The sequence below is a fragment of the Mobula hypostoma genome, chromosome 3, assembly GCF_963921235.1.
Source record: "Mobula hypostoma chromosome 3, sMobHyp1.1, whole genome shotgun sequence".
In the NCBI taxonomy this organism is placed as follows: Eukaryota; Metazoa; Chordata; class Chondrichthyes; order Myliobatiformes; family Myliobatidae; genus Mobula; species Mobula hypostoma.
In genome coordinates this window covers 6,227,752-6,253,416 of record NC_086099.1, presented here as the reverse complement: position 1 = coordinate 6,253,416, position 25,665 = coordinate 6,227,752, and the positions used below count along the sequence as shown (strand labels likewise).

General features: G+C 43.4%; 1 protein-coding gene across 1 annotated transcript; it reads left to right on the top strand.

The window, feature by feature from the left end:
- The first annotated feature begins 1,828 nt into the window (after positions 1 to 1,828).
- LOC134343834 (UPF0729 protein C18orf32 homolog) lies at positions 1,829 to 25,407 on the top strand. The gene is made up of 3 exons (XM_063042605.1): positions 1,829 to 1,965; positions 10,537 to 10,712; positions 24,445 to 25,407. Exons 2-3 carry the CDS (start codon positions 10,539 to 10,541, stop codon positions 24,535 to 24,537), a joined length of 267 nt encoding a protein of 88 aa, XP_062898675.1. The 5' UTR covers positions 1,829 to 1,965; positions 10,537 to 10,538; the 3' UTR covers positions 24,538 to 25,407.
- Positions 25,408 to 25,665: the final 258 nt, after the last annotated feature.

Below are 25,665 nucleotides of genomic sequence, written 5' to 3'. Positions count from 1 at the left end.
CAGGTCGTTAATAAAAATCACGAAAAGTAGAGGTCCCAGAACAGATCCTTGTGGGACACCACTAGTCACAATCCTCCAATCTGAATGTACTCCCTCCACCACCACCCTCTGCCTTCTGCAGGCAAGCCAATTCTGAATCCACCTGGCCAAACTTCCCTGGATCCCATGCCTTTTAACTTTCTGAATAAGCCTACCGTGTGGAACCTTGTCAAATGCCTTACTAAAATCCATATAGATCACATCCATTGCACTACCCTCATCTATATGCCTGATCACCTCCTCAAAGAACTCTATCAGGCTTGTTAGACACGATCTGCCCTTCACAAAGCTATGCTGACTGTCCGATCAGACCATGATTCTCTAAATGCCTATAGATCCTATCTCTAAGAATCTTTTCCAACAGCTTTCCCACCACAGACGTAAGGCTCACTGGTCTATAATTACCCGGACTATCCCTACTACCTTTTTTGAACAAAGGAACAACATTCGCCTCCCTCCAATCCTCCGGTACCATTCCCATGGACAACGAGGACATAAAGATCCTAGCCAGAGGCTCAGCAATCTCTTCTCTCGCCTCGTGGAGCAGCCTGGGGAATATTCCGTCAGGCCCCTGGGACTTATCTGTCCTAATGTATTTTAACAACTCCAACACCTCCTCTCCCTTAATATCAGCATGCTCCAGAACATCAACCTCACTCATATTGTCCTCACCATCATCAAGTTCCTCTCATTGGTGAATACCAAAGAGAAGTATTCATTGAGGACCTCGCTCACTTCCACAGCCTCCAGGCACATCTTCCCACCTTTATTTCTGATCGGTCCTACCTTCACTCCTGTCATCCTTTTTTTATTCACATAATTGAAGAATGCCTTGGGGTTTTCCTTTACCCTACTCGCCAAGGCCTTCTCATGCCCCCTTCTTGCTCTTCTCAGCCTCTTCTTAAGCTCCTTTCTTGCTTCCCTATATTCCTCAATAGACCCATCTGATCCTTGCTTCCTAAACCTCATGTATGCTGCCTTCTTCCTCCTGACTAGATTTTCCACCTCACTTGTCACCCATGGTTCCTTCACCCTACCACTCTTTATCTTCCTCACTGGGACAAATTCATCCCTTACATCCCGCAAGAGATCTCTAAACATCGACCACATGTCCATAGTACATTTCCCTGCAAAAACATCATCCCAATTCACACCTGCAAGTTCTAGCCTTATAGCCTCATAATTTGCCTTTCCCCAATTAAAAATTTTCCTGTCCTCTTTGATTCTGTCCTTTTCCATGATAATTATAAAGGCCAGGGAGCGGTGGTCACTATCCCCCAGATGCTCACCCACTGAGAGATCTGTGACCTGACCTGGTTCATTACCTAGTACTAGATCTAGTATGGCATTCCCCCTGGTTGGCCTGTCCACATACTGTGACAGGAATCCATCCTGGACACACTTAACAAATTCTGCCCCATCTAAACCCCTGGTGTCTAATATTCTTTTCCATAGATGCTGCCTGGTCTGCTGAGGTCGTCCAGCATCTTGTGGGTGCTGCCTGCATAGAACCATGTTGCCTATCCCTAATCAGACCTGACAGGACGGGTTGAACTCCTGATTCTGCTCCTGGTGATCTGATTAGCTGGTTTCCCAGGAGATCTCGCCGGCCCAGCCTCAGCCCCTGCCCTGGACGCCCGGGCGACAGACCCGCGCGGCCACCTCTGTGACGTTCCCGAGTTGTGACGTATTTCAGCGCCGTAAAGCTATTGGGCGGCGGCTCCAAGTGGTAGAGCTAATAAGGGATCGCCGTTCGAGAGGACGCCCGAAGCGCAGCCAATCGGCGACGGTCAGAGACCGCATTGGGTCGTCAGCAGCCACTGGGAAAGGAGCAGCTGCTCACGTGATGCGGCCGTCGAGCGGACTGCGGAGAGGAAGCCTACGCTCTGTGAGTTGAAGCCGATCGGGGCTGTGGGGTGTTTGTCGGTGAGTCTTCGTCGCGGGCCCGTTTACTGCTCAGTGTCTGTTGTGGGTGCGGGGAGACCAAGGCTGTCCGGGTGTGTGGTAACTCTAGCTCCCGGATCGGGCCGTGGTGCGTCAAAGGAAATGGTAGCGGCAGGGAGGCCTCATCTGTCGGGAGAAGGGTTGGTGGGAGCTAGCTCTCTCCCCCCCCCCCCCCAATCGGTGGTGGGAAAGATGCTGGAGTCAATTATAAAAGATGAAATTATGACACATTTGGATGGCAGTAATAGGATCGATCTGAGTCAGCATGGATTTACGAAGGGGAAATCGTGCTTGACTAATCTTCTGGAATTTTTTGAGGATGTAACTATGAAAATGGACAAGGGAGAATCAGTGGATGTAGTGTACCTGGACTTTCAGAAAGCCTTTGATAAAGTCCCACATAGGAGATTAGTGGGCAAAATTAGGGCACATGGTATTGGGGGCAGAGTACTGACATGGATTGAAAATTGACTGGCTGACAGAAAACAAAGAGTAGCGATTAACGGGTCCCTTTCAGAATGGCAGGCGGTGACCAGTGGGGTACCGCAGGGTTCAGTGCTGGGACCACAGCTGTATACAATATATATTAATGTTTTAGATGAGGGAATTAAAAGTAACATTAGCAAATTTGCTGATGACACAAAGCTGGGTGGCAGTGTGAAATGTGAGGAGGATGTTATGAGAATGCAGGGTGACTTGGACAGGCTGGGTGAGTGGGCAGATGCAGTTTAATGTGGATAAATGTGAGGTTATCCACTTCGGTGGTAAGAACAGGAAGGCAGATTATTATCTAAATGGAGTCAAATTAGGAAAAGGGGAAGTACAACGAGATTTAGGTGTTCTTGTACATCAGTCACTGAAAGCAAGCATACAAGTACAGCAGGCAGTGAAGAAAGCTAATGGCATGCTGGCCTTCATAACAAGGGGAATTGAGGACAAGAGCAAAGAGGTCCTTCTGCAGTTGTATAGGGCCCTGGTGAGACCACACCTGGAGTACTGTGTGCAGTTTTGGTCTCCAAATTTGAGGAAGTACATTCTTGCTATTGAGGGAGTGCAGCGTAGGTTCACAAAGTTAATTCCTGGGATGGCGGGACTGTCATATGTTGAAAGATTGGAGCGACTGGGCTTGTATACTCTGGAATTTAGAAGGCTGAGAGGGGATCTTATTGAAACATATAAGATTATTAATGGATTGTTCCCGCTGGAGGCAGGAAGCATGTTCCCGCTGATGGGTGAGTCCAGAACCAGAGGCCACAGTTTAAGAATAAAGGGTAGGCCATTTTGAACGGACTTGAGGAAAAACTTTTTCACCCAGAGAGTGGTGGAAGTAGGCTGTGGAGGCCAAGTCTCTGGATGCTTTCAAGAAAGAGATGGATAGAGCTCTTAAAGATAGCGGAATCAAAGGTTATGGGGATAAGGCAGGAACTGGATACTGATTGTGGATGATCAGCCATGATCACAGTGAATGGTGGTGCTGGCTCGAAGGGCCGAATGGCCTACTCCTGCACCTATTGTCTATTGTCATAGAATGTTCAGTTCGTTCTTCTCCGCTGCATCTGTTCCCTTCCTTTCTAGGACATCAGAGATGGGCCCCTTCAAAGAATGGGGTTTCCCTTCCTCCACCATTGATGTTGCCCTCATCTACATCTCTTTCATTTCCTGAACATCCGCACGCACGCCGTCTTCTTGCCTCCTTAACAACAATAGATTTCCTCTTGTCCTTACCTACCACTCCATGAGCTTCCACGTGTAACACATCATCCTCTGCAACTTCTGCTATCTCCAAAGGGATCCCACCACCAAACATATCTGTACCTCCCAGATTCTCAACAGTCTCTACACGGGTTGCTCCCTCCATGTTCGTTCGTCCATCCTGGAGCTTATCCCTGAAAGTGGCCGAACTGCTACCCCTACCCATTCCCTTTCCCCATTCAGAGTCCCAAGCAGTCCTTCCAGGTGAGGCAGCACAATCTGCAAATCGGTTGGGGGTGTCTTTTGTGTCTTGTGCTCCCAATGGGGCCTCCTCAATATTAGTGAGACCTGCCAGAAATTGGGGGCTGCTTTGTCCAGCGCCTCCGCTCCCTCTGCCTAAAGCAATACTTCCCGGTGGCCAAACATTTTAATTCCCATTCTCGTTCCAACATGTCGACCCAGGGCTGCCTCTTTGCCAAGGTGAGGCCACCCTCAGGCTGGAGGAGCAACACCAATATCGATTTCTCCTCCATTAAAAAAAATCCCTCCCCCTCCCCATTGTAGGTAAGCTATCTTATGTATTTATATTTATTGTACTTTTTTATTCTGTTCTTTATCTTTTTTGCGCTGCATCGGATCCAGAGTAAAAATTATTTTTACACTTGTGTACTGGAAATAACATTAAACAATCTTGAACACTGTCACTCTGGGGCCAATTTACAATGGCTGAGGATGGTTCCTGTAGCTGGGCAGCTGGAGCTAGAAGGAGAAAATGGGTACGCTGGGACTGTTTTCCCTGGAGTGATGGAGGCTGAGGGAGGGTGACTGTATTCAGATCAATAAAACCATGAGGGGTGAAGGTACAGTGGATGATCAATTTTTTATAGATGACTCCAAAACTACAGTGAGAGGGGTAAGATTTAAAAAGGACCTGAGAGGCAGCTTGGAATGAAGTACCAAAGGAAGTACGTACAACTTATCATTTCAAAGGTGTTCTGACAAATTCATAACTTGGAAAGGTTTTGATCTACCAGTTCTAAACCAACCCATTGTTTGCTTTCCCTATAAGTTTTAAGTGTTTTGGTAGTTAGATTTTTTTTTTGTTGACTTTCTATTCCATGGCATTTTCTCTTATCCTAACAGATTCCCTCTTCTCCAGCCCTGTACCTCTTTCACCAATCATCTTTCCAGCTCTTTACTTCACCCTTCTCCCCCCACCCCCACATCCCTTTTCATCTATCACCTTGTGGTTCTTCTTCCTATCTCCCTCCCCCCCCCACTTTCTTACTTGACTCCTCATCGTTTTTCTCCAGTCCTAATGAAGAGTGGGCACGTGGCCAAGTGGTTAAGGCATTCGACTAACGATCTGAAGATCGTGAGTTCGAGCCCCAGCCAAGGGAATGTGTTGTGTCCTTGAGCAAGGCACTTAATCACACATTGCCCTGCAACGACACTGATGCCAAGCTGTATGGGTCCTAATGCCCTTCCCTTGGACAACATTGGTGTCGTGGAGAGGGGAGACTTGCAGCATGGGCAACTGCCGGTCTTCCATACAACCTTGCCCAGGCCTACGCCCTGGAGCGTGAAGACTTTCCAGGTTCAGATCCATGGTCTCGTAAGACTAACGGAGGCCTTAATTAATGAAGGGTCTCAGCCCGAAACGTCGACTGTACTCTTCCATAGATGCTGCCTGGCCTATTGAGTTCCTCCAGCATTTTGTGTGTTTTGCTTCTAATTATCTTTGTATTTTGTCATATTTTTTGTAAACATAACTATATCCCTAGTTTTGAAAAGTAGATTATGGATTTCTAAAAGTGATATTTGCAGAAAAGTTCTTTTTGCAAGGAATATTTTGTGGAAATGATATAATATATAAAAATTACACTCTACAAGCAGAACTGTAGTATTTTGAGCTAACCACTGTCCTTCACCATCCCTTTAATCCTCTTCGAAACTGTAAGAGCAAAAGATCAGTAGGTTCTGTTCCCAAATTAATGTTTCTTAAATTGTGGCCTGTGGGTAATGGATTCAGGATTTCAATATAATAGTCTTGATGGATGAGTTTGGATAGATTTTATATAAAGTTTATTGGCTGCAAAACTGAAATGTACTAGCTGTTGTTACCAGATCTGCTGGGACTTCAATACATATAATTGCACACCCATTTGTGCTATGTGGATGGCATAGATGTGCAGCAGTTAGTGTAACACTTTTCTGTGCTGGAAATTGGGGTTAAATTCCTGCTACTGTCTTTAAGGAGTTTAAGTTTTCCTCGTAAACACATGAGCTTCCTCCGGTGAGCCGGTTTTCTCCCATGTTACCAAGATGTACGGGTCAGTAAGTTGCAGGCGTGTATAGCGCCCCCTGCGGGCTGCCCCCAGCACCACCCATCTGATGCTTGCTCTGTCATTGAGCTGAAGAGACCACTTTGTCTTGAACTGAATTTGAGAATATGTTCCTGGACAAGTATTTTTGATCCTGGTTCCCCTATTCCATGCTTTCAATGCTCGCTTTAAAAAAAAATTAAATCTAGTGATGTTTTTCACAATTTATGATACAGCACTATAACCTGTTTGATACGGGATATGTAGCCTGTATGATAAGCCACATAACCTCTTTTATTGTGACACCTTAGTTAGAGTACATTTGCAGACTAGCTAAAGGCCAAAGTACAGCAAATCTGTCAATGATTGTAGAACCCTACTTCAAGATTGAAGATTGTTTAATGTCATTTCCAATACACAAGTGTGAAGGAGAACAAAATAATTGTTACTCTGGATCCGATGCAGCACAAAAAAAATTTGCAATAAGGTGAAGTACATATTAGTAATAAAAAAATTCAATAATATAAATATAGAAGATAGTTTGTATGCATTGATTTTATGTCCATAAGGTGACCTTAGGCGCTGGAGTGTCTGCACATAAGCTGACTGACAGGAAATGATAAAGTAGTGGTTGTTGGGGATGAGGAAGGGTAGTTTAGTGGGTGGAGGTATTGATCAGCCTCGCTACTTGGGGAAAGTAACTGTTTTTGAGTCTGGTAGTCCTGGTGTGGATGCTACGTAGTCTCTGCCCTGATGGGAGTGGGACAAACAGTCCATGAGCAGGGTGGGTGGGATCCTTCATGTTGTTACGGGCCCTTTTCAGGCACCTTTATATATGTCCTTGATGGCGGGTAGGCTGATGCCAGTGATGCGGTGGATATATTAAATATATACGCCTTTCTGTATATATTCCATAAAATGTACAGAGAATATAGTGCTACAGCTGGTAGAACTACCTCACACCACTGGAAGTCAGCTTTGCCTACCAAGATTGATATGCCTTCATCAAGTGCACGTGCAGGGGATGTTTCCAATAGTAGGTGAGTCCGGGGCCAGAGGGCTCAACCTCAGAATGAAAGGAGATCGATAGGTTGCTGATTAGTGAAGGTGTCGACTTCCACTGCCCCCGTGTGCAACTGTCATAGTCTTTCTCTGACTGCGGCTGCTTCCTCTTGTTACTCTAGTTTCCTTCAACGTCCTTTGGATATGTTGGTTGGTAGGTAAATTGTCTTTGATATAAGTATAGATGCTTGTTAGTTGGCTTGGATTCGATCAGCCTCTGCTTTAGATATATCCAATAACTTGGCTTCCACAGACATCTGTAGCAATGAATTCCACAGATTCACCACCCTCTGGCTAAAGAAGTTCCTCCTCGTCTCTGTTCTAAGTGGAAATCTCTCTATTCCGAAGCTGTGCTCTCTGGTCCTAGACTCTCCCACTGGAGGAAACATCCTCTTCATGTTCACTCTGTATGTGGGCCTTTCAACACTCAATAGGTAAAGCAAGCTTACCACTGGTTTACTATCTGCACCACTGCGCTGTCTGTACACTTTATTGAAGTAGACTGACCCCTTGGCGAAGTGCAAGCCATATAGGAAAGTTTGGGGGAAAATTCAACATTGGGCTGAAGAATGACAAATACTGGCTCTGCTATTGGGAAGAATAAATGTGAGGAAAAAATTGTTTATTTGTTGTATGAACTGAATAAGTATTCTGCATCATTACACAGTGGAAGACACTAGCAGTATAACGGAAGTTCCAGATGTCGGGGCTATGAAGTGTGTGTTGTTACCGTAACTAGAGAGAAAGTTATTGGGAAACTGAAAGGTCTGAAGGTAGGTAAGTCACCTGGACCAGATGGTGTACACAACAGAATTCTGAAAGAGGTGGCTGAAGAGATTGTGGAGGCATTAGTAATGACCTTTCAAGAATGACTAGATTCTAGAATGGAAAATTGCAAATGTCACTCCACTCTTCAAGAAGGGAGAGAGGCAGAAAGAAGGAAATTATAGACCAGGTAGTCAGACCTCAATGGTTGGGAAGATGTTGGAATCAATTACTAAGGATGAGGTCTCAGGGTACTTGGAGGTACATGATAAAATAGGCCGTAATCAGCATGGTTTCCTCAAGGGAAAATGTCTGACAAACCTGTTGGAATTCTTTGAAGAAATAACAAGCAGAATATAGGCAAAGGAGAATCAATTGATGCTGTGTACTTGGATTTTCTGAAGGCCTTTGACAAGGTGCACACATGAGGCTGCTAAACAAGCTACAAGCTCAAGGTTTTACAGGAAAGTTTCTAGAACAAAGGTAGGAGGAGACAGTGCAGCGCACCGCGCGTGCGCAGCCCTCTGGTGAAAATGATATCGTATCCGTTAAATAGGGGCCGTGGACAATTCTGATTTGATAGAGACAGACGTGAAAGCACAGAGGAACATCTGGAGAAATTTCTGAAATGCCAGTTCGCTGCTGTTACTGCGCCATCAAGAATCTTCCGGAGGGAAAGCCTCAAATCCCCGGCTTTGCCTGCTGTTGGTGACCGAGATTCAGGTCAAATCGCTCGGACAGAGATGGTCCTCGGTACTCAGTGTTGGAGGGCTGATCAGAGCTTGAAGTTTTTCAGAGGACTCAGAGTCGGACCGTGGTCGGCATGGCAGGGAGAGTTTTCTTCCTTCTCCTGTCTGCGTGAGATGTGGGACATTCGAGAGACTGAACTTTTTACTGTGCCATGGTCTGTTCCTCATCAAGTTATGGTATTGTTGTACTGTTGTAACAATATGTTATAATTATGTGTTTTTGTTTTAGTTTTTCAGTCTTGGCCTGTCCTGTGTTTTGTGATATCACACCAGAGGAAATATTGTATCATTTCTTAATGCATGCATTACTAAATGACAATAAAGAGGACTGCGTGACTTCATAATCTAAAAAAGAATGAATAAAGCAGTGGCTGAATGGAAGAAGGCATTGAGTGGGAATAAAGGAAGCCTTTTCTGGCTGATTGCTGTGACTAGTGGTCTACAGGGGTCTGTGTTGGGACAGATTCTTTTTGTTATTTGTTAATGATTTGGATGATGGAATTGATGGCTTTGTTGCAAAGTTTGTAGATGATATGAAGATGGGTGGAGAGGCAGGTAATTTTGAGGAAGTAGAGAGGTTACAGAGGGACAAGACAGATGAGGAGAATGGGCAAAGAAGTTGCAGATGGAATACAGTCATGCTCTTTAGAAAAAATGAAAGGGTTGACTATTTTCTAAATGGAGAGAGAATATAAAGCCAAGGTGTAAAAGGGGCGTGGGAGTCCTTGTGCAGGATTCCCTAAAGGTTAGTTTGCAGTTTGAGTCTGCGGTGAGGAAGACAAATGCAATGTTAGCATCAAGAGGTCTAGAGTATAAAAGCAAGGATGTAATGTTGAGACTTTATAAAGCTCTGGTGAGGCCACTCTTGGAGTATTGTGAGCAGTTTTGGCCTTTTTTCTTAGAAAGGATGTGCTAAAACTAGAGAGGATTCAAAGGAGGTTCACGAATATGATTCCAATATTGAATGGCTTGTACATGAAGAGCGTTTGATGGCTGTGGGCCTGTATTCACTGGAATTCAGAAGAATGACGGATGATCTCATTAAAACCTATCAAACAGTGAAGGGCCTTAATAGAGTAGATGTGGAGAGTCTCAGACCAGAGGACACAGCGTCAGAATAGAGGGAAGTCCTTGTAGTATGGGGATGAGGAGAAATTTCTTTAGCTAGACAGTGGTGAATCTGTGAATTCTTTGCCACGGGCAGCTGTGGAGGCCAAGTCTTTGCATACATTGAAGGCAGAGGTTGATAGATTCTTGATTGCTCAGGGCATGAAGGGATACGGGGAGAAGGCAGGAAACTGGGGCTGAGAGGAAAATTGGATCAGCCATGATGAGATGATAGAGCAGATGCAATGGGCCAAATGGCCTAATTCTGCTTCTGTATCTTATGGTCTTGTGATAGTAAAAGTTGCCGAGAGGATCACTGCCTCCTTTACAATTTATGACATTTACTGGGAGTATTGTATACGAAGAGCCAGAAGATCCCTGCCACCCATCCCACAATCTCATTCACCCACTACCGTCAGGAAGGAGGTACAGGAGCATCAGGATGAAGACAGCCAGACTGGGTAATGGTTTCTTCCCTCAGGGTGCGAGACTAATGAATACCCTGCCACCACCGAGGTCTCATCAGTAGGACAGTGAGCTGTTTGCTGTTTACCTGTGATATGCACCACATGCATTTTGAATTACATTTTACTAACTTATTTGTGATAATATTTTGGTTTATATGCTATGTGTGATATGCTTGTGGATGCACCATGGTCTAGAGCAACGTTGTTTTGTTATATTAACAGTCAGATGTCAATAAATTTGAACTTGGAAAAACATTTTTTTTTAACTGTATCAAAGCTGTGCTTGGTGATCCACTTCTAAAATTCAAACAAATGATGGGTGCACCAGTTAATCATATTCCACCTATAAGACTTTAAATATTTGTTTCTTGGCATTCTGCTCCACAGCAATGGTCTGCATTCCCTGCATCGTCATTCCAGTCCTGTTGTGGGTTTACAAGAAGTTCTTGGAGCCTGTCTTGTATCCATTCATTTCTCCCTTTATTTCCCGGCTGTGGTCTAAACAAGTGGTGAAAGAAGAAATCTCCACACCAAAAACCCAAGTGTGTAATGGAACATTCAAGGTAATAAAGCTGTGGGTCTAATTTTTATTACAGGCACCACCTTTTATTACATTCAGTAATTTTACTCAAGTGGGCTGATAGTGTTCTTAAGCCTCGTAGAGTTGCAGTTTCTGTGTCTGTAGACGCGTGAGAAATAAATTGCATTCATGATTCTTCACATGTTGATTACAGATTTCAAATGAGTCCTAGGGAAAATTTGAAGTTTTTAATTACTTTTCAATCTCAGTTCTTCTGGAGCCACTTCTGTTAGCAGGATGTTGGAGATCTTTTACCAGTCTGTTGTAGCAGGTGCAGTCTTCTTTGCTGCTTTATGTTGGCGGAGCAGTATTGGTGCTGGTGATACAAAGAGACTAAATAAACATCAAAAAGGCTAGGTCCATCCTTGGCTACAGTCCAGACTCTTGAGTTAGTGGTGGAGAGGAAGTCAATAAACAAACTTATCCATTATGAACAATCTGGTACATCCTGTCCATGACCTACTGAATAAGCAGCGGAGCACCCTTTTGAACAGACTCATTCAGCTCCCCTGTCACAAGGATTGTTACAGAAAATCTTTCCTTCCAAATGCAATAAGTATATACAACAGTTCATCTATGTGCGACAGGAGAGCACACATCATAGTACAATAGTCTGTTTTATTATTTCGTAAATTATTATTGCACATTGGTACATTATTGTGTATATTCTGTATGTTATCATTAGTTAAGACTGCACACTGCTAAGTGTGTTTTTAAATATTGCTCATAATGAAAGGATTTCCCATTCAGGATCACTAAAGTACTTATTATTAATAATGGTGTAGGGCTTCAATGTGATTCTGTACCCTTTATTCTTCTAAACTCTCGCGAGCACAGACCTATCAAAAATAATGGAAACATCCTCTTCACGTTCATGTTCAGTTAATCATCTTTATTATCTTACAATGCTCAGAATCTATTTAAAGCCTTTATAAATATATTTTCAAAGGCTCAATTTTCATGGTTTTAAAGTTAATTTGTTTTTTCATTTGATCTTTAATATTGGATGACTTACTAGGGTAATGTTTATGGGAGTAGTCAACTACAGAGGTCACCACAGCAAACTTAATCCCAACTTTAATCCAGATGAGCAGCAATAGTACTTTATAGTACAGTACAGATCCTTCAGCGCATGGTACTGTGCTGACCTTTGAGTAGGTTAAATCTAACAAATAAACTCTTGGGCTTCCAGCTGGATACAGGTATCAGTAATACCTAACGTATCGATAGCAAACTCTGCCATCTTCCTCCTGATTGGTTAGTCCTCATCCAATCAGGTTTCTGCTCTCACCTTCGTCCTTGTTAAAATTCTCCTCCTCTAGTTTTATTTCAATGGCTTCCTTTTACCAGGAGGTCCCAAAAGCCATTGGCACGGCTCAGTAGCTTTGTGTCGTCGAAGTCAATCCCAGGACTGTTGGGAATGCAATGTTCTGCTACCACTGATTTCTCCGGGTAACCCAAACGGATTCACCTCCTGTGCTTTTTGATGCAGGTTTAGCCGATATACATTGCTCTGCATTCACAGGGAATCCTGTAAGCACCAGCTGGCCCAACTTTCCTCACTTTAAAATAATGGCTCCTTGTTTTAGCCATTTCCAACTTCGGAAAATGTCTCTGGCTGCCCATTTGATCTATGTCTGTTGTCTTGTACGCCTCAGTTAAGTCACCTCTCATCCTCCTCTACTCCATGGAGAAAAACCCTAGCTCATTCAGCCTTTCCCCATAAGACATGCTCTCTAATCCAGGCAGCATCCTCTGCACCCTCTCCAAAAGCTTTTATAGATATGTGAAAAGAAAAAGATTGGTTAAGACAAATGTAGGTCCCCTACAGACAGAATCAGGTGAATTGATTATGGGGAGCAAGGACATGGCAGACCAATTGAATAATTACTTTGGTTCTGTCTTCACTAAGGAGGACATAAATAATCTTCCGGAAATAGTAGGGGACAGAGGGTCCAGTGAGATGGAGGAACTGAGGGAAATACATGTTAGTAGGGAAGTGGTGTTAGGTAAATTGAAGGGATTAAAGGCAGATAAATCCCCAGGGCCAGATGGTCTGCATCCCAGAGTGCTTAAGGAAGTAGCCCAAGAAATAGTGGATGCATTAGTGATAATTTTTCAAAACTCTTTTGATTCTGGACTAGTTCCTGAGGATTGGAGGGTGGCTAATGTAACCCCACTTTTTAAAAAAGGAGGGAGAGAGAAACCAGGGAATTATAGACCGGTTAGCCTGACATCGGTGGTGGGGAAACTGCTAGAGTCAGTTATCAAAGGTGTGATAACAGCACATTTGGAAAGCGGTGAAATCATCGGTCAAAGTCAGCATGGATTTGTGAAAGGAAAATCATGTCTGACGAATCTCATAGAATTTTTTGTGGATGTAACTAGTAGAGTGGATAGGGGAGAACCAGTGGATGTGGTATATTTGGATTTTCAAAAGGCTTTTGACAAGGTCCCATACAGGAGATTAGTGTGCAAACTTAAAGCACACGGTATTGGGGGTAAAATATTGATGTGGCTAGAGAATTGGTTGGCAGACAGGAAGCAAAGAGTGGGAATAAACGGGACCTTTTCATAATGGCAGGCAGTGACTTAGTGGGGTACCGCAAGGCTCAGTGCTGGGACCCCAGTTGTTTACAATATATATTAATGACTTGGATGAGGGAATTAAATGCAGCATCTCCAAGTTTGCGGATGACACGAAGCTGGGCAGCAGTGTTAGCTGTGAGGAGGATGCTAAGAGGGTGCAGGGTGACTTGGATAGGTTAGGTGAGTGGGCAAATTCATGGCAGATGCAATTTAATGTGGATAAATGTGAAGTTATCCACTTTGGTGGCAAAAACAGGAAAACAGATTATTATCTGAATGGTGGCCGATTAGGGAAAGGGGAGGTGAAACGAGACCTGGGTGTCATTATACACTAGTCATTGAAATTGGGCATGCAGGTACAGCAGGCGGTGAAAAAGGCGAATGGTATGCTGGCATTTATAGCAAGAGGATTCGATACAGGAGCAGGGAGGTACTACTGCAGTTGTACAAGACCTTGGTGAGACCACACCTGGAGTATTGTGTGCAGTTTTGGTCCCCTAATCTGAGGAAAGACATCCTTGCCATAGAGGGAGTACAAAGAAGGTTCACCAAATTGATTCCTGGGATGGCAGGACTTTCATATGATGAAAGACTGGATGAACTGGGCTTGTACTCGTTGGAATTTAGAAGGTTAAGGGGGGATCTGATTGAAATGTATAAAATCCTAAAGGGATTGGACAGGCTAGATGCAGGAAAATTGTTCCTGATGTTGGGGAAGTCCAGAATGAGGGGTCACAGTTTGAAGATAAAGGGGAAGCCTTTTAGGACTGAGATTAGGAAAAACTTCTTCACACAGAGAGTGGTGAATCTGTGGAATTCTCTGCCACAGGAAACAGTTGAGGCCAGTTCATTGGCTATATTTAAGAGGGAGTTAGATATGGCCCTTGTGGCTAAAGGGATCGGGGGTATGGAGGGAACGATGGTGCAGGGTTCTGAGTTGGATGATCAGCCAGGATCATACTGAATGGCGGTGCAGGCTCGAAGGGCCGAATGGCCTACTCCTGCACCTATTTTCTATGTTTCTAAAGCTTCCACATCCTTCCTATAATGAGGTGACCAGAACAGATGTTGCAGATTTAGTGGAGGGATGGCAAGAGAATTAGGATGGAGTAGATGGTCATCTAAGAGAGCATGTATGATCTCCCTGGTTAGTACGAGTGCATGGATTAGATTGGCTCGTGAATGTTATAAATAACTAATCTACAAAGGAATGCCCAGCCTAATGGAACATTAGAAATAAGAGCAGGCGCAGACCATGTGTCCCTTCCAGACTTGTCCACAAATCATCCTAATCATGGCTGACCATTTGTAACCTCCCTGTGTGATTCCTCTAAGATGTATTTATTAAAATGTACCAGATGAGAATAGTAACATCATCAAGCAGGCTTAAAACTAATACAACAGAGATTCTGCAGGTGCTGAAAATCTGGAGCAACACACAAAATGCTGGAGGAACTCAGTCCTGGTGAAGCGTCTTGGCCTGAAATACCAGCTGTTTTTTTTCTCTTCATAAATGCTGCCTGACCTTCTAAATTCCTCCAGCATTTTGCGTTAGAGTAATTACATCTTGCTGCTTGCCATCATGCTTTTTCTCCAATTCATGTTTCTGTTGTGATCATTACAGGGGAGAAAGAACAAATGTAAGAAAGTGAAAGCATGTGGGGTCAAAGCTCAGAAGCTGATTTCTGTAGAGTTTTAGCAGAGTTAATCCCAGCGCTGCTTCACACACCACTGAAGGAAGTCATTAAACCAGCTGTTACTAACAAAGGAAGCCAACACTGTTTTGCCGTAGCATCTGTAATAGTTTTTGTTCATAGTTTAAGACAGTAAAATGGTATTTCCTCAAAGTTTTGCAAAGTGAAATCTCCTTTTGATCATCCAGTTTTAGTCTTTTTCAATTTATCTTGTATAATTTCATACGACCTGCTTCCATCTTGTGAAAATATCTGGGGTTCCATTTACATAACGACACTATTTATTTATTGAGATACAGTGCCGAGTAAGCCCTTCCCGTCCTGCGAACCACCCTGTGAGCGATCCCTGATTAGCCTAGTCTAATCGTGGGACAATTTACAATGACCAATTAACCCACCAACCAGAATGTCGTTAGACTGTGGGAGGTTGCCAGAGTACCCGGAGGAAACCAACACAGTCACAGGGAGAACGTACAAACTCCTGACAGGGAGCAGCGGGAACTGAACCCGCATCACTGGTACTGAAAAGTACTGTGCTAACCACTGCTATCGTCCAGCAGAATCTGGCCATTCGGCCCATCAAGTATGCTCCACCATTCCATCATGGCTAATTTATTATCCCTCTCGTCACTATACTCCTGCTTTTTCACCGTAACCTTTGATACCCTGATCGATCAAGAATCTTAACAACTGCGACCTTAAGTAAACCCAATGACTTAGCTGTACCACAGTCTGTGGCAATTAATTCCACAGATTCATTACCCTCTGGCTAAAGATTTTTTTCTTCATCTCTGTTCTGAGGCTGTGCCCTCAGGTCAGATACTCCTCCACAACAGAAAATGTCCTCTCCACGTACACTCTATCAATGTTTCAATGAGATCTCCCCTCATTCTAAACTCCAGTGAGTACAAATACTTAAAATGTGGTAGAAAGCATTGAAAGCCTGTTGTTGGCTGAACTGGGGATAAAACTCGTGTTCAAACAATTTCCAACCCAGCTTCCGATGAAAACCTCTTCATAACAACTGACTCTCAGCTGAGAGTTGTTCTGTCAGTACCAATGTAACTGTTTCCCAATGCGTGAGCATCCTGCTGACTTGTAGGAGCAGGGAAGGAAACTAAATGTAACTCTCGCTTCAGTTAGCAGCTTAATATAGGGGGTGATAGCCCCTGTCCCGGCTAAACTTAAGAAATCTCATTTGGGTGGATGCTGTGTGATGTGTCCCTCGTTACAAATCAGTACCCCGAAATAACAAACCATACACAATATGCGACTAAATGATTAAGCTTAATAATTCTTACTTTGACTATATGGTTAGTAAAGAAAATGGGGGGGGGTGGGGAAGAAAAAGGGCCCATTCTTATGAAACAGTCTGTTGCGCAAAGTTGGAGCTCACTGATAAGCTGGTAGTCCATCATCGACCTCCTCCGATCGTCGCTGCCCTTTGGACCCTCGCTCCAAGTCCACCCAATCCGGTGGTCTACCAACTCTCCATTCGTGCCTTCTCTCCTCATCTCTCCCCAGCAAAAGACTGCGAAAATCTCTCTTCCAGTTCACAAAGAACAACAGCATTCCAAGCCCTGTTTTCTCTAGTCATAACCCAAATATTAGTGCTACAGAGAAACCATTACATTATCAGTGAAACCTTACAGCATGTTGCATAAGGCCTCTGAGAGAGCTTTCAATGGGAATCTGAAGATAACAGGCAAGTGTGAGGTGTTATGGGGGAACAAAGTGAACAGTAGATCACTGACGAGTGCGATAGAACAGGGGGATCTGGGAATACAGATCCTTAATTCATTTAATGTAGAATACTGCAACTCCTGTTCACTCATTTATTGGAAAGAATGACGGCAGGGAAGCTGTGTGGCCTTGGCTGTGGCGCAGACTAGGCCTCTTGCCGCAGGCTTGCCTGTTGCAGCCGTATACAAGGGAAGCCGCCAGAAGTGGTGTGGTGTGGCTTTTATACTTGATTGGATGCTGCCCTCGGTGTTCACTCAGTGGAAGACAAGCTGGGTTGTGTGTGTCTGCTATAAACTGCTGGTTCTTGTCAACAACACCCTTGCACCATCAATTTATAGGACCTGTCGCTCAGGGACTTGGACTGTGTTATATTTCTTTGTGTGACTATATGTTTATTGCTATCATATGTCTTGTGCTGTGTTTTGCACCTTGAATGCTGTTAAATTTGGCTGTATTCATGTATGGTCGAGCGATAATTAAACTTGAAAGTGGCATCACAGGTAGATAGGGTCATAAAGAAAGCTCTTGGCGCACTGGCCTTCATAAATCAAAGTACTAAGTACAGGAGATGGGACGTTATGTTGAAATAATGTAAGACATTGGTGAGGCCTGGTTTGGAGTATTGTGTGCAGTTCTGGTCACCTACTTACAGGAAAGATGCAAATAAGATTGAAAGCGTGCAGAGAAAATTTACAAGGATGTTGCCGGGTCTGGAGGACCTGAGTTATAGGGAAAGGCTGACTAGGTTAGGACTTTATTCCTTGGATGTAGGTGAATGAAGGGCGATTTGATAGAGGTAGATAAAATTGAGGGGTGCAGATCGGGTCTACAATGGGAATACTTGATGATTTCCATCAGAGCTGCTCACACAAGTGGCCTTCTTAATAGCTCCCCAGAAGTGAAACAGCAAATTTCATAACATATGCCAGTGATACTACATCTGATTCTGATTCTAGGGTAAGTGCAAGCAGGATTTGTCCACCGAGGTTGGGTGTGACTAGAACTAGAGATCATGGGCTAAGCTGAAAGGTGAAATATTTAAGGGAAACCTGAGGGGCAACTTCATTCAGAAGGTGGTGGGAGATTGGGATGAACTGCCAGCGGAAGTGGTGGACGCAGGTTCGATTACATTTACAAGAATTTATGGGAGTGTTTGCAGGGCTGTGGTCTGAGTGCAGTTCTAAGCAGAATAATAGCTGAGATGGGCTGAAGGGCCTGTTTCTGTGTTGTAGTGTTCTATGACTAACTGCTCTGTTTTAGCAGAAATGACTCCAAAGCTATAATGAAATAGATCCCATGTGGATTGGGTCACAGCAGCAGCCTAATCCAGCTGGCAACATGGAGCAGATTCTGAGAGGAAAAACTCATTAATGAGCTCACTAAAGCTTGAATCTAGTTGTAGGTGGAGTTCAGACGATGCCAGTGTCAAGCAGCTTTCGTGTTCAGATTGTAAATTCCAGCCAAAAATGCTCTAATTCGCCCATAAAGTTTCAAAATTATTACAGGAAGCCTGGAGTCTTGTGGATTTTTTTCTGCCTGTTTTCAAAAGAAGCCCTCTCCAGGGTTCCATGCAAGGGCATTGTTTTCAGATTCTTTGTCGACAGTATTTATTTAAGTGGCTAAAATCTGTAGGACAGAGTTCTTTCTTCATCCTTCTCACCCCAACACTTTGACTTAGAATTTGCTTCTCACTATTCAGGAAGCATCTTGGTATTGATTTTATTCCTACCTTGCCAAATTGTTTCAGGCTTAATTTTATTTTAGTTCTTCCAAGCTCTAGGTTAGACCATAAGATATAGGAGCAAAATTAGGCCATTCAGCCCATTGAGTCTGCTCCACCATTCTATCATGGCTGATTATATCCTTTTCAACCCCACTCTCCTGCTTCCTTCCTGTAACCTTTGACACCCTAACTAATGAAGAACCTATCAACCTCCACTTTAAATATACCCTGTTGTAAGGCTACAAATTCTATCTTATGTAATGGAATTATAGTTGTACCATGAAAAACGTAACTGCTTCAACAGGTTTCCCTAACCTGGGATGTAGGCTGGGAAAAGTAATGTGGGCTGCCTTAATATCTATCGCCCAGTTGCACTCTCATGGACAGTGATGAAATGCTTTGAGGTTGGTCATGACTGGACTGAACTCCTGCATCAGCAAGGACCTGGACTCATTGCAGTTTGCCTTTCGCCACAATAGGTCAACGGTAGACACAATCTCAATGGCTCTCCACACGGCTTTAGACCACCTGGACAACACAAACACCTACGCCAGGGTGCTGTTCATCAGCTATAGCTCAACATTTAATACCATCATTCCCACAATCATGATTGGGAAGTTACAGAACCTGGGCCTCTGTACCTCCATCTACAATTGGATCCTCATCTTCCTCACTGGAAGACCACAATCTGTGTGGATTGGTGATAACATCTCCTCCTCGCTGACGATCAACACTGGCGCACCTCGGGGATGTGTACTTAGCCCACTGCTCTACTCTCTACATACACATGACTGTGTGGCTAGGCATAGCTCAAATACCATCTACAAATTTACTGATGATACAACCATTGTTGGTAGAATCTAAGGTGGTGACGAGAGGGTATACAGGACTGAGATATGCCAACTAGTGGAGTGGTGTCGTAGCAACGACCTGCCACTCTGCAACAGTAAGACAAAAGAGCTGATTGTGGACTTCAGGAAGGGTAAGACGAAGGAACACATACCAATCCTCAATCAGAAGTGGAGAGAGTGAGCAGTTTCAATTTCCTGGGTGTCAAGATCTCTGAGGATCTAACCTGGTCCCAACATATCGACGTAGTTATAAAGAAGGCAAGAGAGCAGCTACACTTCATTAGTAGTTTGAAGAGATTTGGCATGTCAACAAATGCACTCAAATTTCTATAGCTGTACCGTGGAGAGCATTCTGACAGGCTGCATCACTGTCTGGTATGGAGGGGCTACTGCACAGGACCGAAAGAAGCTGTGGAAGGTTGTAGATCTAGTCGGCTCCATCTTGGGTACTAGCCTACAAAGTACCCAGGACATCTTCAGGGAGCGGTGTCTCAGAAAGGCAGCGTCCATTATTAAGGGCATCCAGCACCCAGGGCATGCCCTTTTCTCACTGTTACCATCAGGTAGGAGGCACAGAAGCCTGAAGGCACACACTCAGCGATTCAGGAACAGCTTCTTCCCCTCTGCTATCTGATTCCTAAATGGACATTGAATCTTTGGACACTACCTCACTTTTTTTTAATATACAGTATTTCTGTTTTTGCATGTTTTTTAAAATCTATTCAATATATGTAATTGATTTACTTGTTTATTTTTTTCTCTCTGCTAGATTACTGCATTGAACTGCTTCTGCTGAGTTAACAAATTTCACATCATATGCCAGTGATAATAAACTTGATTCTGAAGGAATACTTGATTGTGTAGATGTGTATAATTTTAAAACTTTCTACAACTTCACTCTCATTGCATTCCCTTTTGCTAAAACCTCTCCTAATTCTCTATATAACAGCCTCAAATTATAAATGTTTATTGTAGGAGTGGTGGATGATCCTCTCTCATTCCCCCTTGAGGGATTGAGATCACAAAAATACCTTTTTTCAGTACCTGGATTTGGTTTGTGCAGTATATATCCCCTGGTGTGATAGAAGAACCAAGATGATTTTCTTTATTTTAGTGAAAATAGTTTCTGGTGACTGCACTGTGAGGCAGAGTGGCGTTCAAAATGCTGGAGGAACTCAGCAAGTCAGGCAGCATCTATGGAAGGGAACAAACAGTCAAGCGTTTTGGCCAAGACCTGTCATCCTTTTTAGTCATGATGAAAGGTCTCGGCCCAAAACATTATCTGCTTATTTCCCTCCATAACACTGATTGCTTCTTCGGTATGGTTCTCACCCCCCAGCAATTCTAGTTTAAATTCTCCCATTCGCAAGCCTCCCTGCCAGGATATTGGCCCCGTCGGATTCAAGTGCAACCCGTCCTGTTTGTACAGGTCACACCTGTCCCATAAGAGGTCCCAGTGATCCAGAAATCTGAATCCCTGCCCCCGCTCTAATCCCTCAGCCACACATTTATCCTCTACTTCACTCTATTCCTATACTCACTGTCGCACGGCATAGGCAGTAATCCCAAGATTACTACCTTTGAGCTCCTGCTTCTCAACTTCCTTCCTAACTCCCTGTAGTCTGTTTTCAGGACCTTCTCCCGTTTCCTACCTACGTCATTGGTACCAATATGTACCACGTCCTCTGGCTGTTCACCTTCCCACTTCAGGATATCATGGATGTGATCAGAAACATCCCGGACCCTGGCACCTGGGAGGCAAACTACCATCCGTGCTTCTTCCCTGCACCCACAGAATCACCTGTCTGACCCTAACTATAGAGTCCCCTATCACTGCTGCCATCCTCTTCCTTTCCCTACCCTTCTGAGCCACAGGGCCAGACCCTGTGCCAGAGGTGTGGCCACTGTTGCTTCCCCCAGGTAGGTCGTTTTATTAAAAAAGTTGTTTTATTTAAAAACTACAGCCAGTTCTGGTAACCTAAATACATAAATTCAGCTGGCCTCTTGGCATGTGGAAAAGTTCAAAGTAAATTTATTATCACAGTCAGCACATCACCATGACACAATGTCCTCCCTTGAAATTCATTTTCTTGTAGGCATTTACAGGAAAATACATACAATACAATGACTAGAATACAAAAAAATATATAAAGTTGAGACTTTATAAGGCACTGGTGCGTCCTCACTTGCAGTATTGTGAGCAGGTTTGGGCTCCTTAGAAAGGATGTGTTGAAACTGGAAAGGGTTCAAAGGAGGTTCAGGGTTTGTCATATAAAGAGCATGTGATGGCTCTAGGCATGTACTCACTGGAATTTAGAAGACTGAGGGATGACCTAATTGAAACCTGTCAAAAGGTGAAAGATCTTGATAGAGTGGATGTGGAGAGGATGTTTCCAATGGTGGGAGAGTCTAAGACCAGAGGATACTGCCTCAGAGTAGAGGGACATCCTTCTGGAATGGAGATGAGGAATTTCTTTTGCTAGAGAATGGTGAATCTGTGGAATTGTTTGCTGTAGGCAGCTGTGGAGGCCATGTCTTTGTCTTTCGTCGAGCACCTCCGCTCCGTCCACCACATCAGACAGGATCTCCCAGTAGCCACCCACTTCAACTCTGCTTCCCACTCCCATTCAGATATGTCCATACGTGGCCTCCTCTACTGCCATGATGAGACTAAACTCAGGTTGGAGGAGCAACACCTCATATACCGTCTAGGTAGTCTCCAGCCCTTTGGTATGAACATAGAATTCTCCAACTTCTGGTAATTCTCTCCCCCTCCCTTCCCCTATCCTTATGTCACTCTGCCCCCTCCCCCAGCTGCCTATCACCTCCCTCATGGTTCCGCCTCCTTCTACTACCCATTGTGTTTTCCCCTATTCCTTCTTCACCTCTCCTGCCTATCACCTCCCTGCTTCCCCTCCCCCACCCCTTGATGTTTCCCCTTACTGGTTTTTCACCTGGAACCTACCAGCCTTCTCCTTCCCACCCTCCTCCCACCTTCTTTATAGGGCCTCTTCCCCTTCCCTCTACAGTCCTGACGAAGGGTCTCGGCCTGAAATGTCAACTCATCGTTTCCACGGATGCTGCCCGACCTGCTGAGTTCCTCCAGTGTGTTGTGAGAGTTGTGCGTGTCTTTATGTATATTTAAGGCAGAGGTTGATAGATTCTTGATTGGTCAGGGCATGAAGGGATACAGGGGAGTGGGAGAGGCAGGAGATTCAAAGTAAATTTATTACTGAGTTACATTTAGGTCACCATATACTACCCTGAGATTTATTTTCTTGCAGGCATTCACAGTAGAATAAAGAAATGCAATAGAATCAATGAAAAGCCACACACAGACTGACAAACAATTAATGTCTAAAAGAAAAATCTTCACAACAATGCAAGTTTAAAAAATAATACTGCAAATATAAATTGTTTATTTACTTTTTTTATTATTATTTGTGTTGGATTCTAATGTTTTTAATCCAAGGTTCTTTCAGAATCCAGGAAAGAGGCACAAAACTTGTTACTTCAGAATTGTTTTATTAAGCGTTGATAGAACAGAGTGGGGAACGAACAGTAATAGAGTGAAGGGAGAGACAAAAGAACCATGATAGCACTTGCCTTGTGGTGCAGTTCTTTTCATATTACATAGATAAACAAAATCCCATTCAACTTTGTAGATAAGAGTCAACCAGTGAGAGAACTCTTATTCAAATAATGCAGTACTGAGAAAGAAGCTTCCAGAATCATACCAATGTAACCATTGCAGAGACACTGAATTTGCATACATATACTGTCATTAGGAATCATAATAAACTGGTACATGTGTATAAAATATAAGATAATTTGTTAAACTGCAAATAAAATAACAATTAAGTCAAGTCAAGTAACACACATCAAAGTTGCTGGTGAACACAGCAGCCCAGGCAGCATCTCTAGGAAGAGGTACAGTCGATGTTTCAGGCCGAGATCCTTCGTCAGGACTAACTGAAGGAAGAGTTAGTAAGAGATTTGAAAGTGGGAGGGGGAAGGGGGAGATCTGAAATGATAGGAGAAGACAGGAGGGGGAGGAATGGGGCCAAGAGCTGGACAGGTGATTGGCAAAGGGGATATGAGAGGATCATGGGACAGGAGGCCCAGGGAGAAGGAAAAGTGGGGGGAGGCCCAGTGGATGGGCAATGGGTATAGTGAGAGGGACAGAGAGAGAAAAAGAATGTGTGTATATAAATAAATAACGGATGGGGTATGAGGGGGAGGTGGTCAAGTCACTTTTTATTGTCATCTCGACCATAACTGCTACTACAGTACACAATAAAAACAAGACAACGTTTTTCAGGACCCTGGTGCTACATGAAACAATACAAAAACTGCACTGAACTATGTAAAACAACACAAAAACTACACTAGACTACAGACCTACCCAGGACTGCATAAGGTGCACAAAACAGTACAGGCATTACAATAAATAATAAACAAGACAATAGACACAGTAGAGGGCAGTAGGTTGGTGTCAGTCCAGGCTCTGGGTATTGAGTCTGATGGCTTGGGGGAAGAAACTGTTACATAGTCTGGTTGTGAGAGCCCGAATGCTTCGGTGCCTTTTTCCAGATGACAGGTGGGAGAAGAGTTTGTATGAGGGGTGCGTGAGGTCCTTCATAATGCTGTTTGCTTTGCGGATGCAGTGTGTGGTGTAAGTGTAATGGCTGGAAGAGAGACCCCGATGATCTTCTCAGCTGACCTCACTATCCGCTGCAGGGTCTTGCGATCCGAGATGGTGCAATTTCCAAACCAGGCAGTGTTAAACAGTAAGAATTAAACAATTAGATCTAATGTTTGTGTATTTTTGTATTTGCATAGTTTGTTTTTTGCACATTGATTGTCGGTCTGTATGTGTATTTTTTTCTTTGATCCTATTGTATTTTCTTTGTTCTGTGTGAGAAAATGAATCTCAGGCGATCACAGTAGAACAAAGAAATACAGAAACAGTGTGAGAAAACCTACACACAAGTAGTCAATGTGCAAATAAATTTGCTTTAAAAGGTGAGAGTGGTAGTGGTACTTCGTTTTAATTTCCAATAAGTGTCATCATCAATACATCTGTAATTGATTGCATGCCCATTTTCTCTTTAGTCTGACCAACCGTTGATGAAAGAAGACAGGAATACCACGAACAAAGACACAGACAGCTTCAACGCACAAGGATCAGACAAAAAGACTGATTAAGCCTTTCATCAAGCAATAACCTCGCAAAATGTCTGTTGGTGGTAGCATTATTTAAAAGAAATAGTTTTATTAACTAGCTTCCAGTTTATGTATAAAAATTCCAATGTTTTATCATTGTGTTGTATTTCATACTGTTCTATTTAATAGCTTCCTTTTATACACTGCTGTAATAATTGTAATCTCTGTGAAGCTGGATAAATCTTCCATAAATACATCTTAATCTCTGTTCTCCATTAGAAATGTTGTTGCAATGATGTTACAGTACTTAGCCTTGGTCGAGAGCTGACTCTGCAACTATACTGTACTAGTAAAGAAACAACTCCTGATTAAATTCGAGAAAAGGCATTCCTTATAGCAATTGTGGATCAAACCAGTAAAAAGGTGGTCATTTCATGTAACTGGCTGAGGTGCTGATGAATCTCAATGTTCAATGGCTTATTTAAATTATTTTTAATCTGATAGTTTGTTCTTTCTCATTTTGCCAATTTCTGAGGTAGTGCATAGTTGGATGTTGTCAAAGAAAAAATATTGTAAACTAAAAGTTCTGAGTTTCGACATATCCTTCTGAACAGCCTTAGCTGGGGCTGGCAGGCTCCCATCTGAGTTATACAAGGAGATTGAAAGGTTTGGCGGCATTTAGATTTTTTGTAAGACTCTATCTGGTGCACGAGGTGGCACTTAATCAATATGGTCAGAAGTTCCAGATCTGTTAGCTATCTGTATTGTGCTGAACTTAGCTGGGATAGAAACTCTAAATTCAAATAGTTAGGTTTTGGAGGAGAACTCTTACCTGCAGCCACTCAAAATAAATATTGCAATTGTTTCTGGAAGAATTCAGACAGGTTCTAGTGTCCTTTCATTTAGAAATAATTTGATGCTAGCTAAGCTTGTACACGAGGAATGATGAAGGCTAACAAAGATACATAGGTAGCAAAATCCAGGCTAAAATTAGCTTCAGGAAAGCTGAGATGTACTAAGTTGAACAGAATTGTAGGTGACAGCACACTCTCAATTCTTCTAATGAAACCTGGAGACAGGCAGTTTCAAGCTATTTAAAAAATATTTTTGACTTCATTACCATTTACTGCAGATCTCAATCATCGTGCAGGTGTTCGAGATGTGAGCTGG

Excerpts from the sequence above, each read along its gene's own strand:
- LOC134343834 (XM_063042605.1), top strand. The coding sequence starts at position 10,539 with ATGGTCTGCATTCCCTGCATCGTCATTCCAGTCCTGTTGTGGGTTTAC. Across the intron at positions 10,713-24,444 it reads TGTGTAATGGAACATTCAAG|TCTGACCAACCGTTGATGAA; the intron begins GTAATAAAGCTG and ends TTTTCTCTTTAG.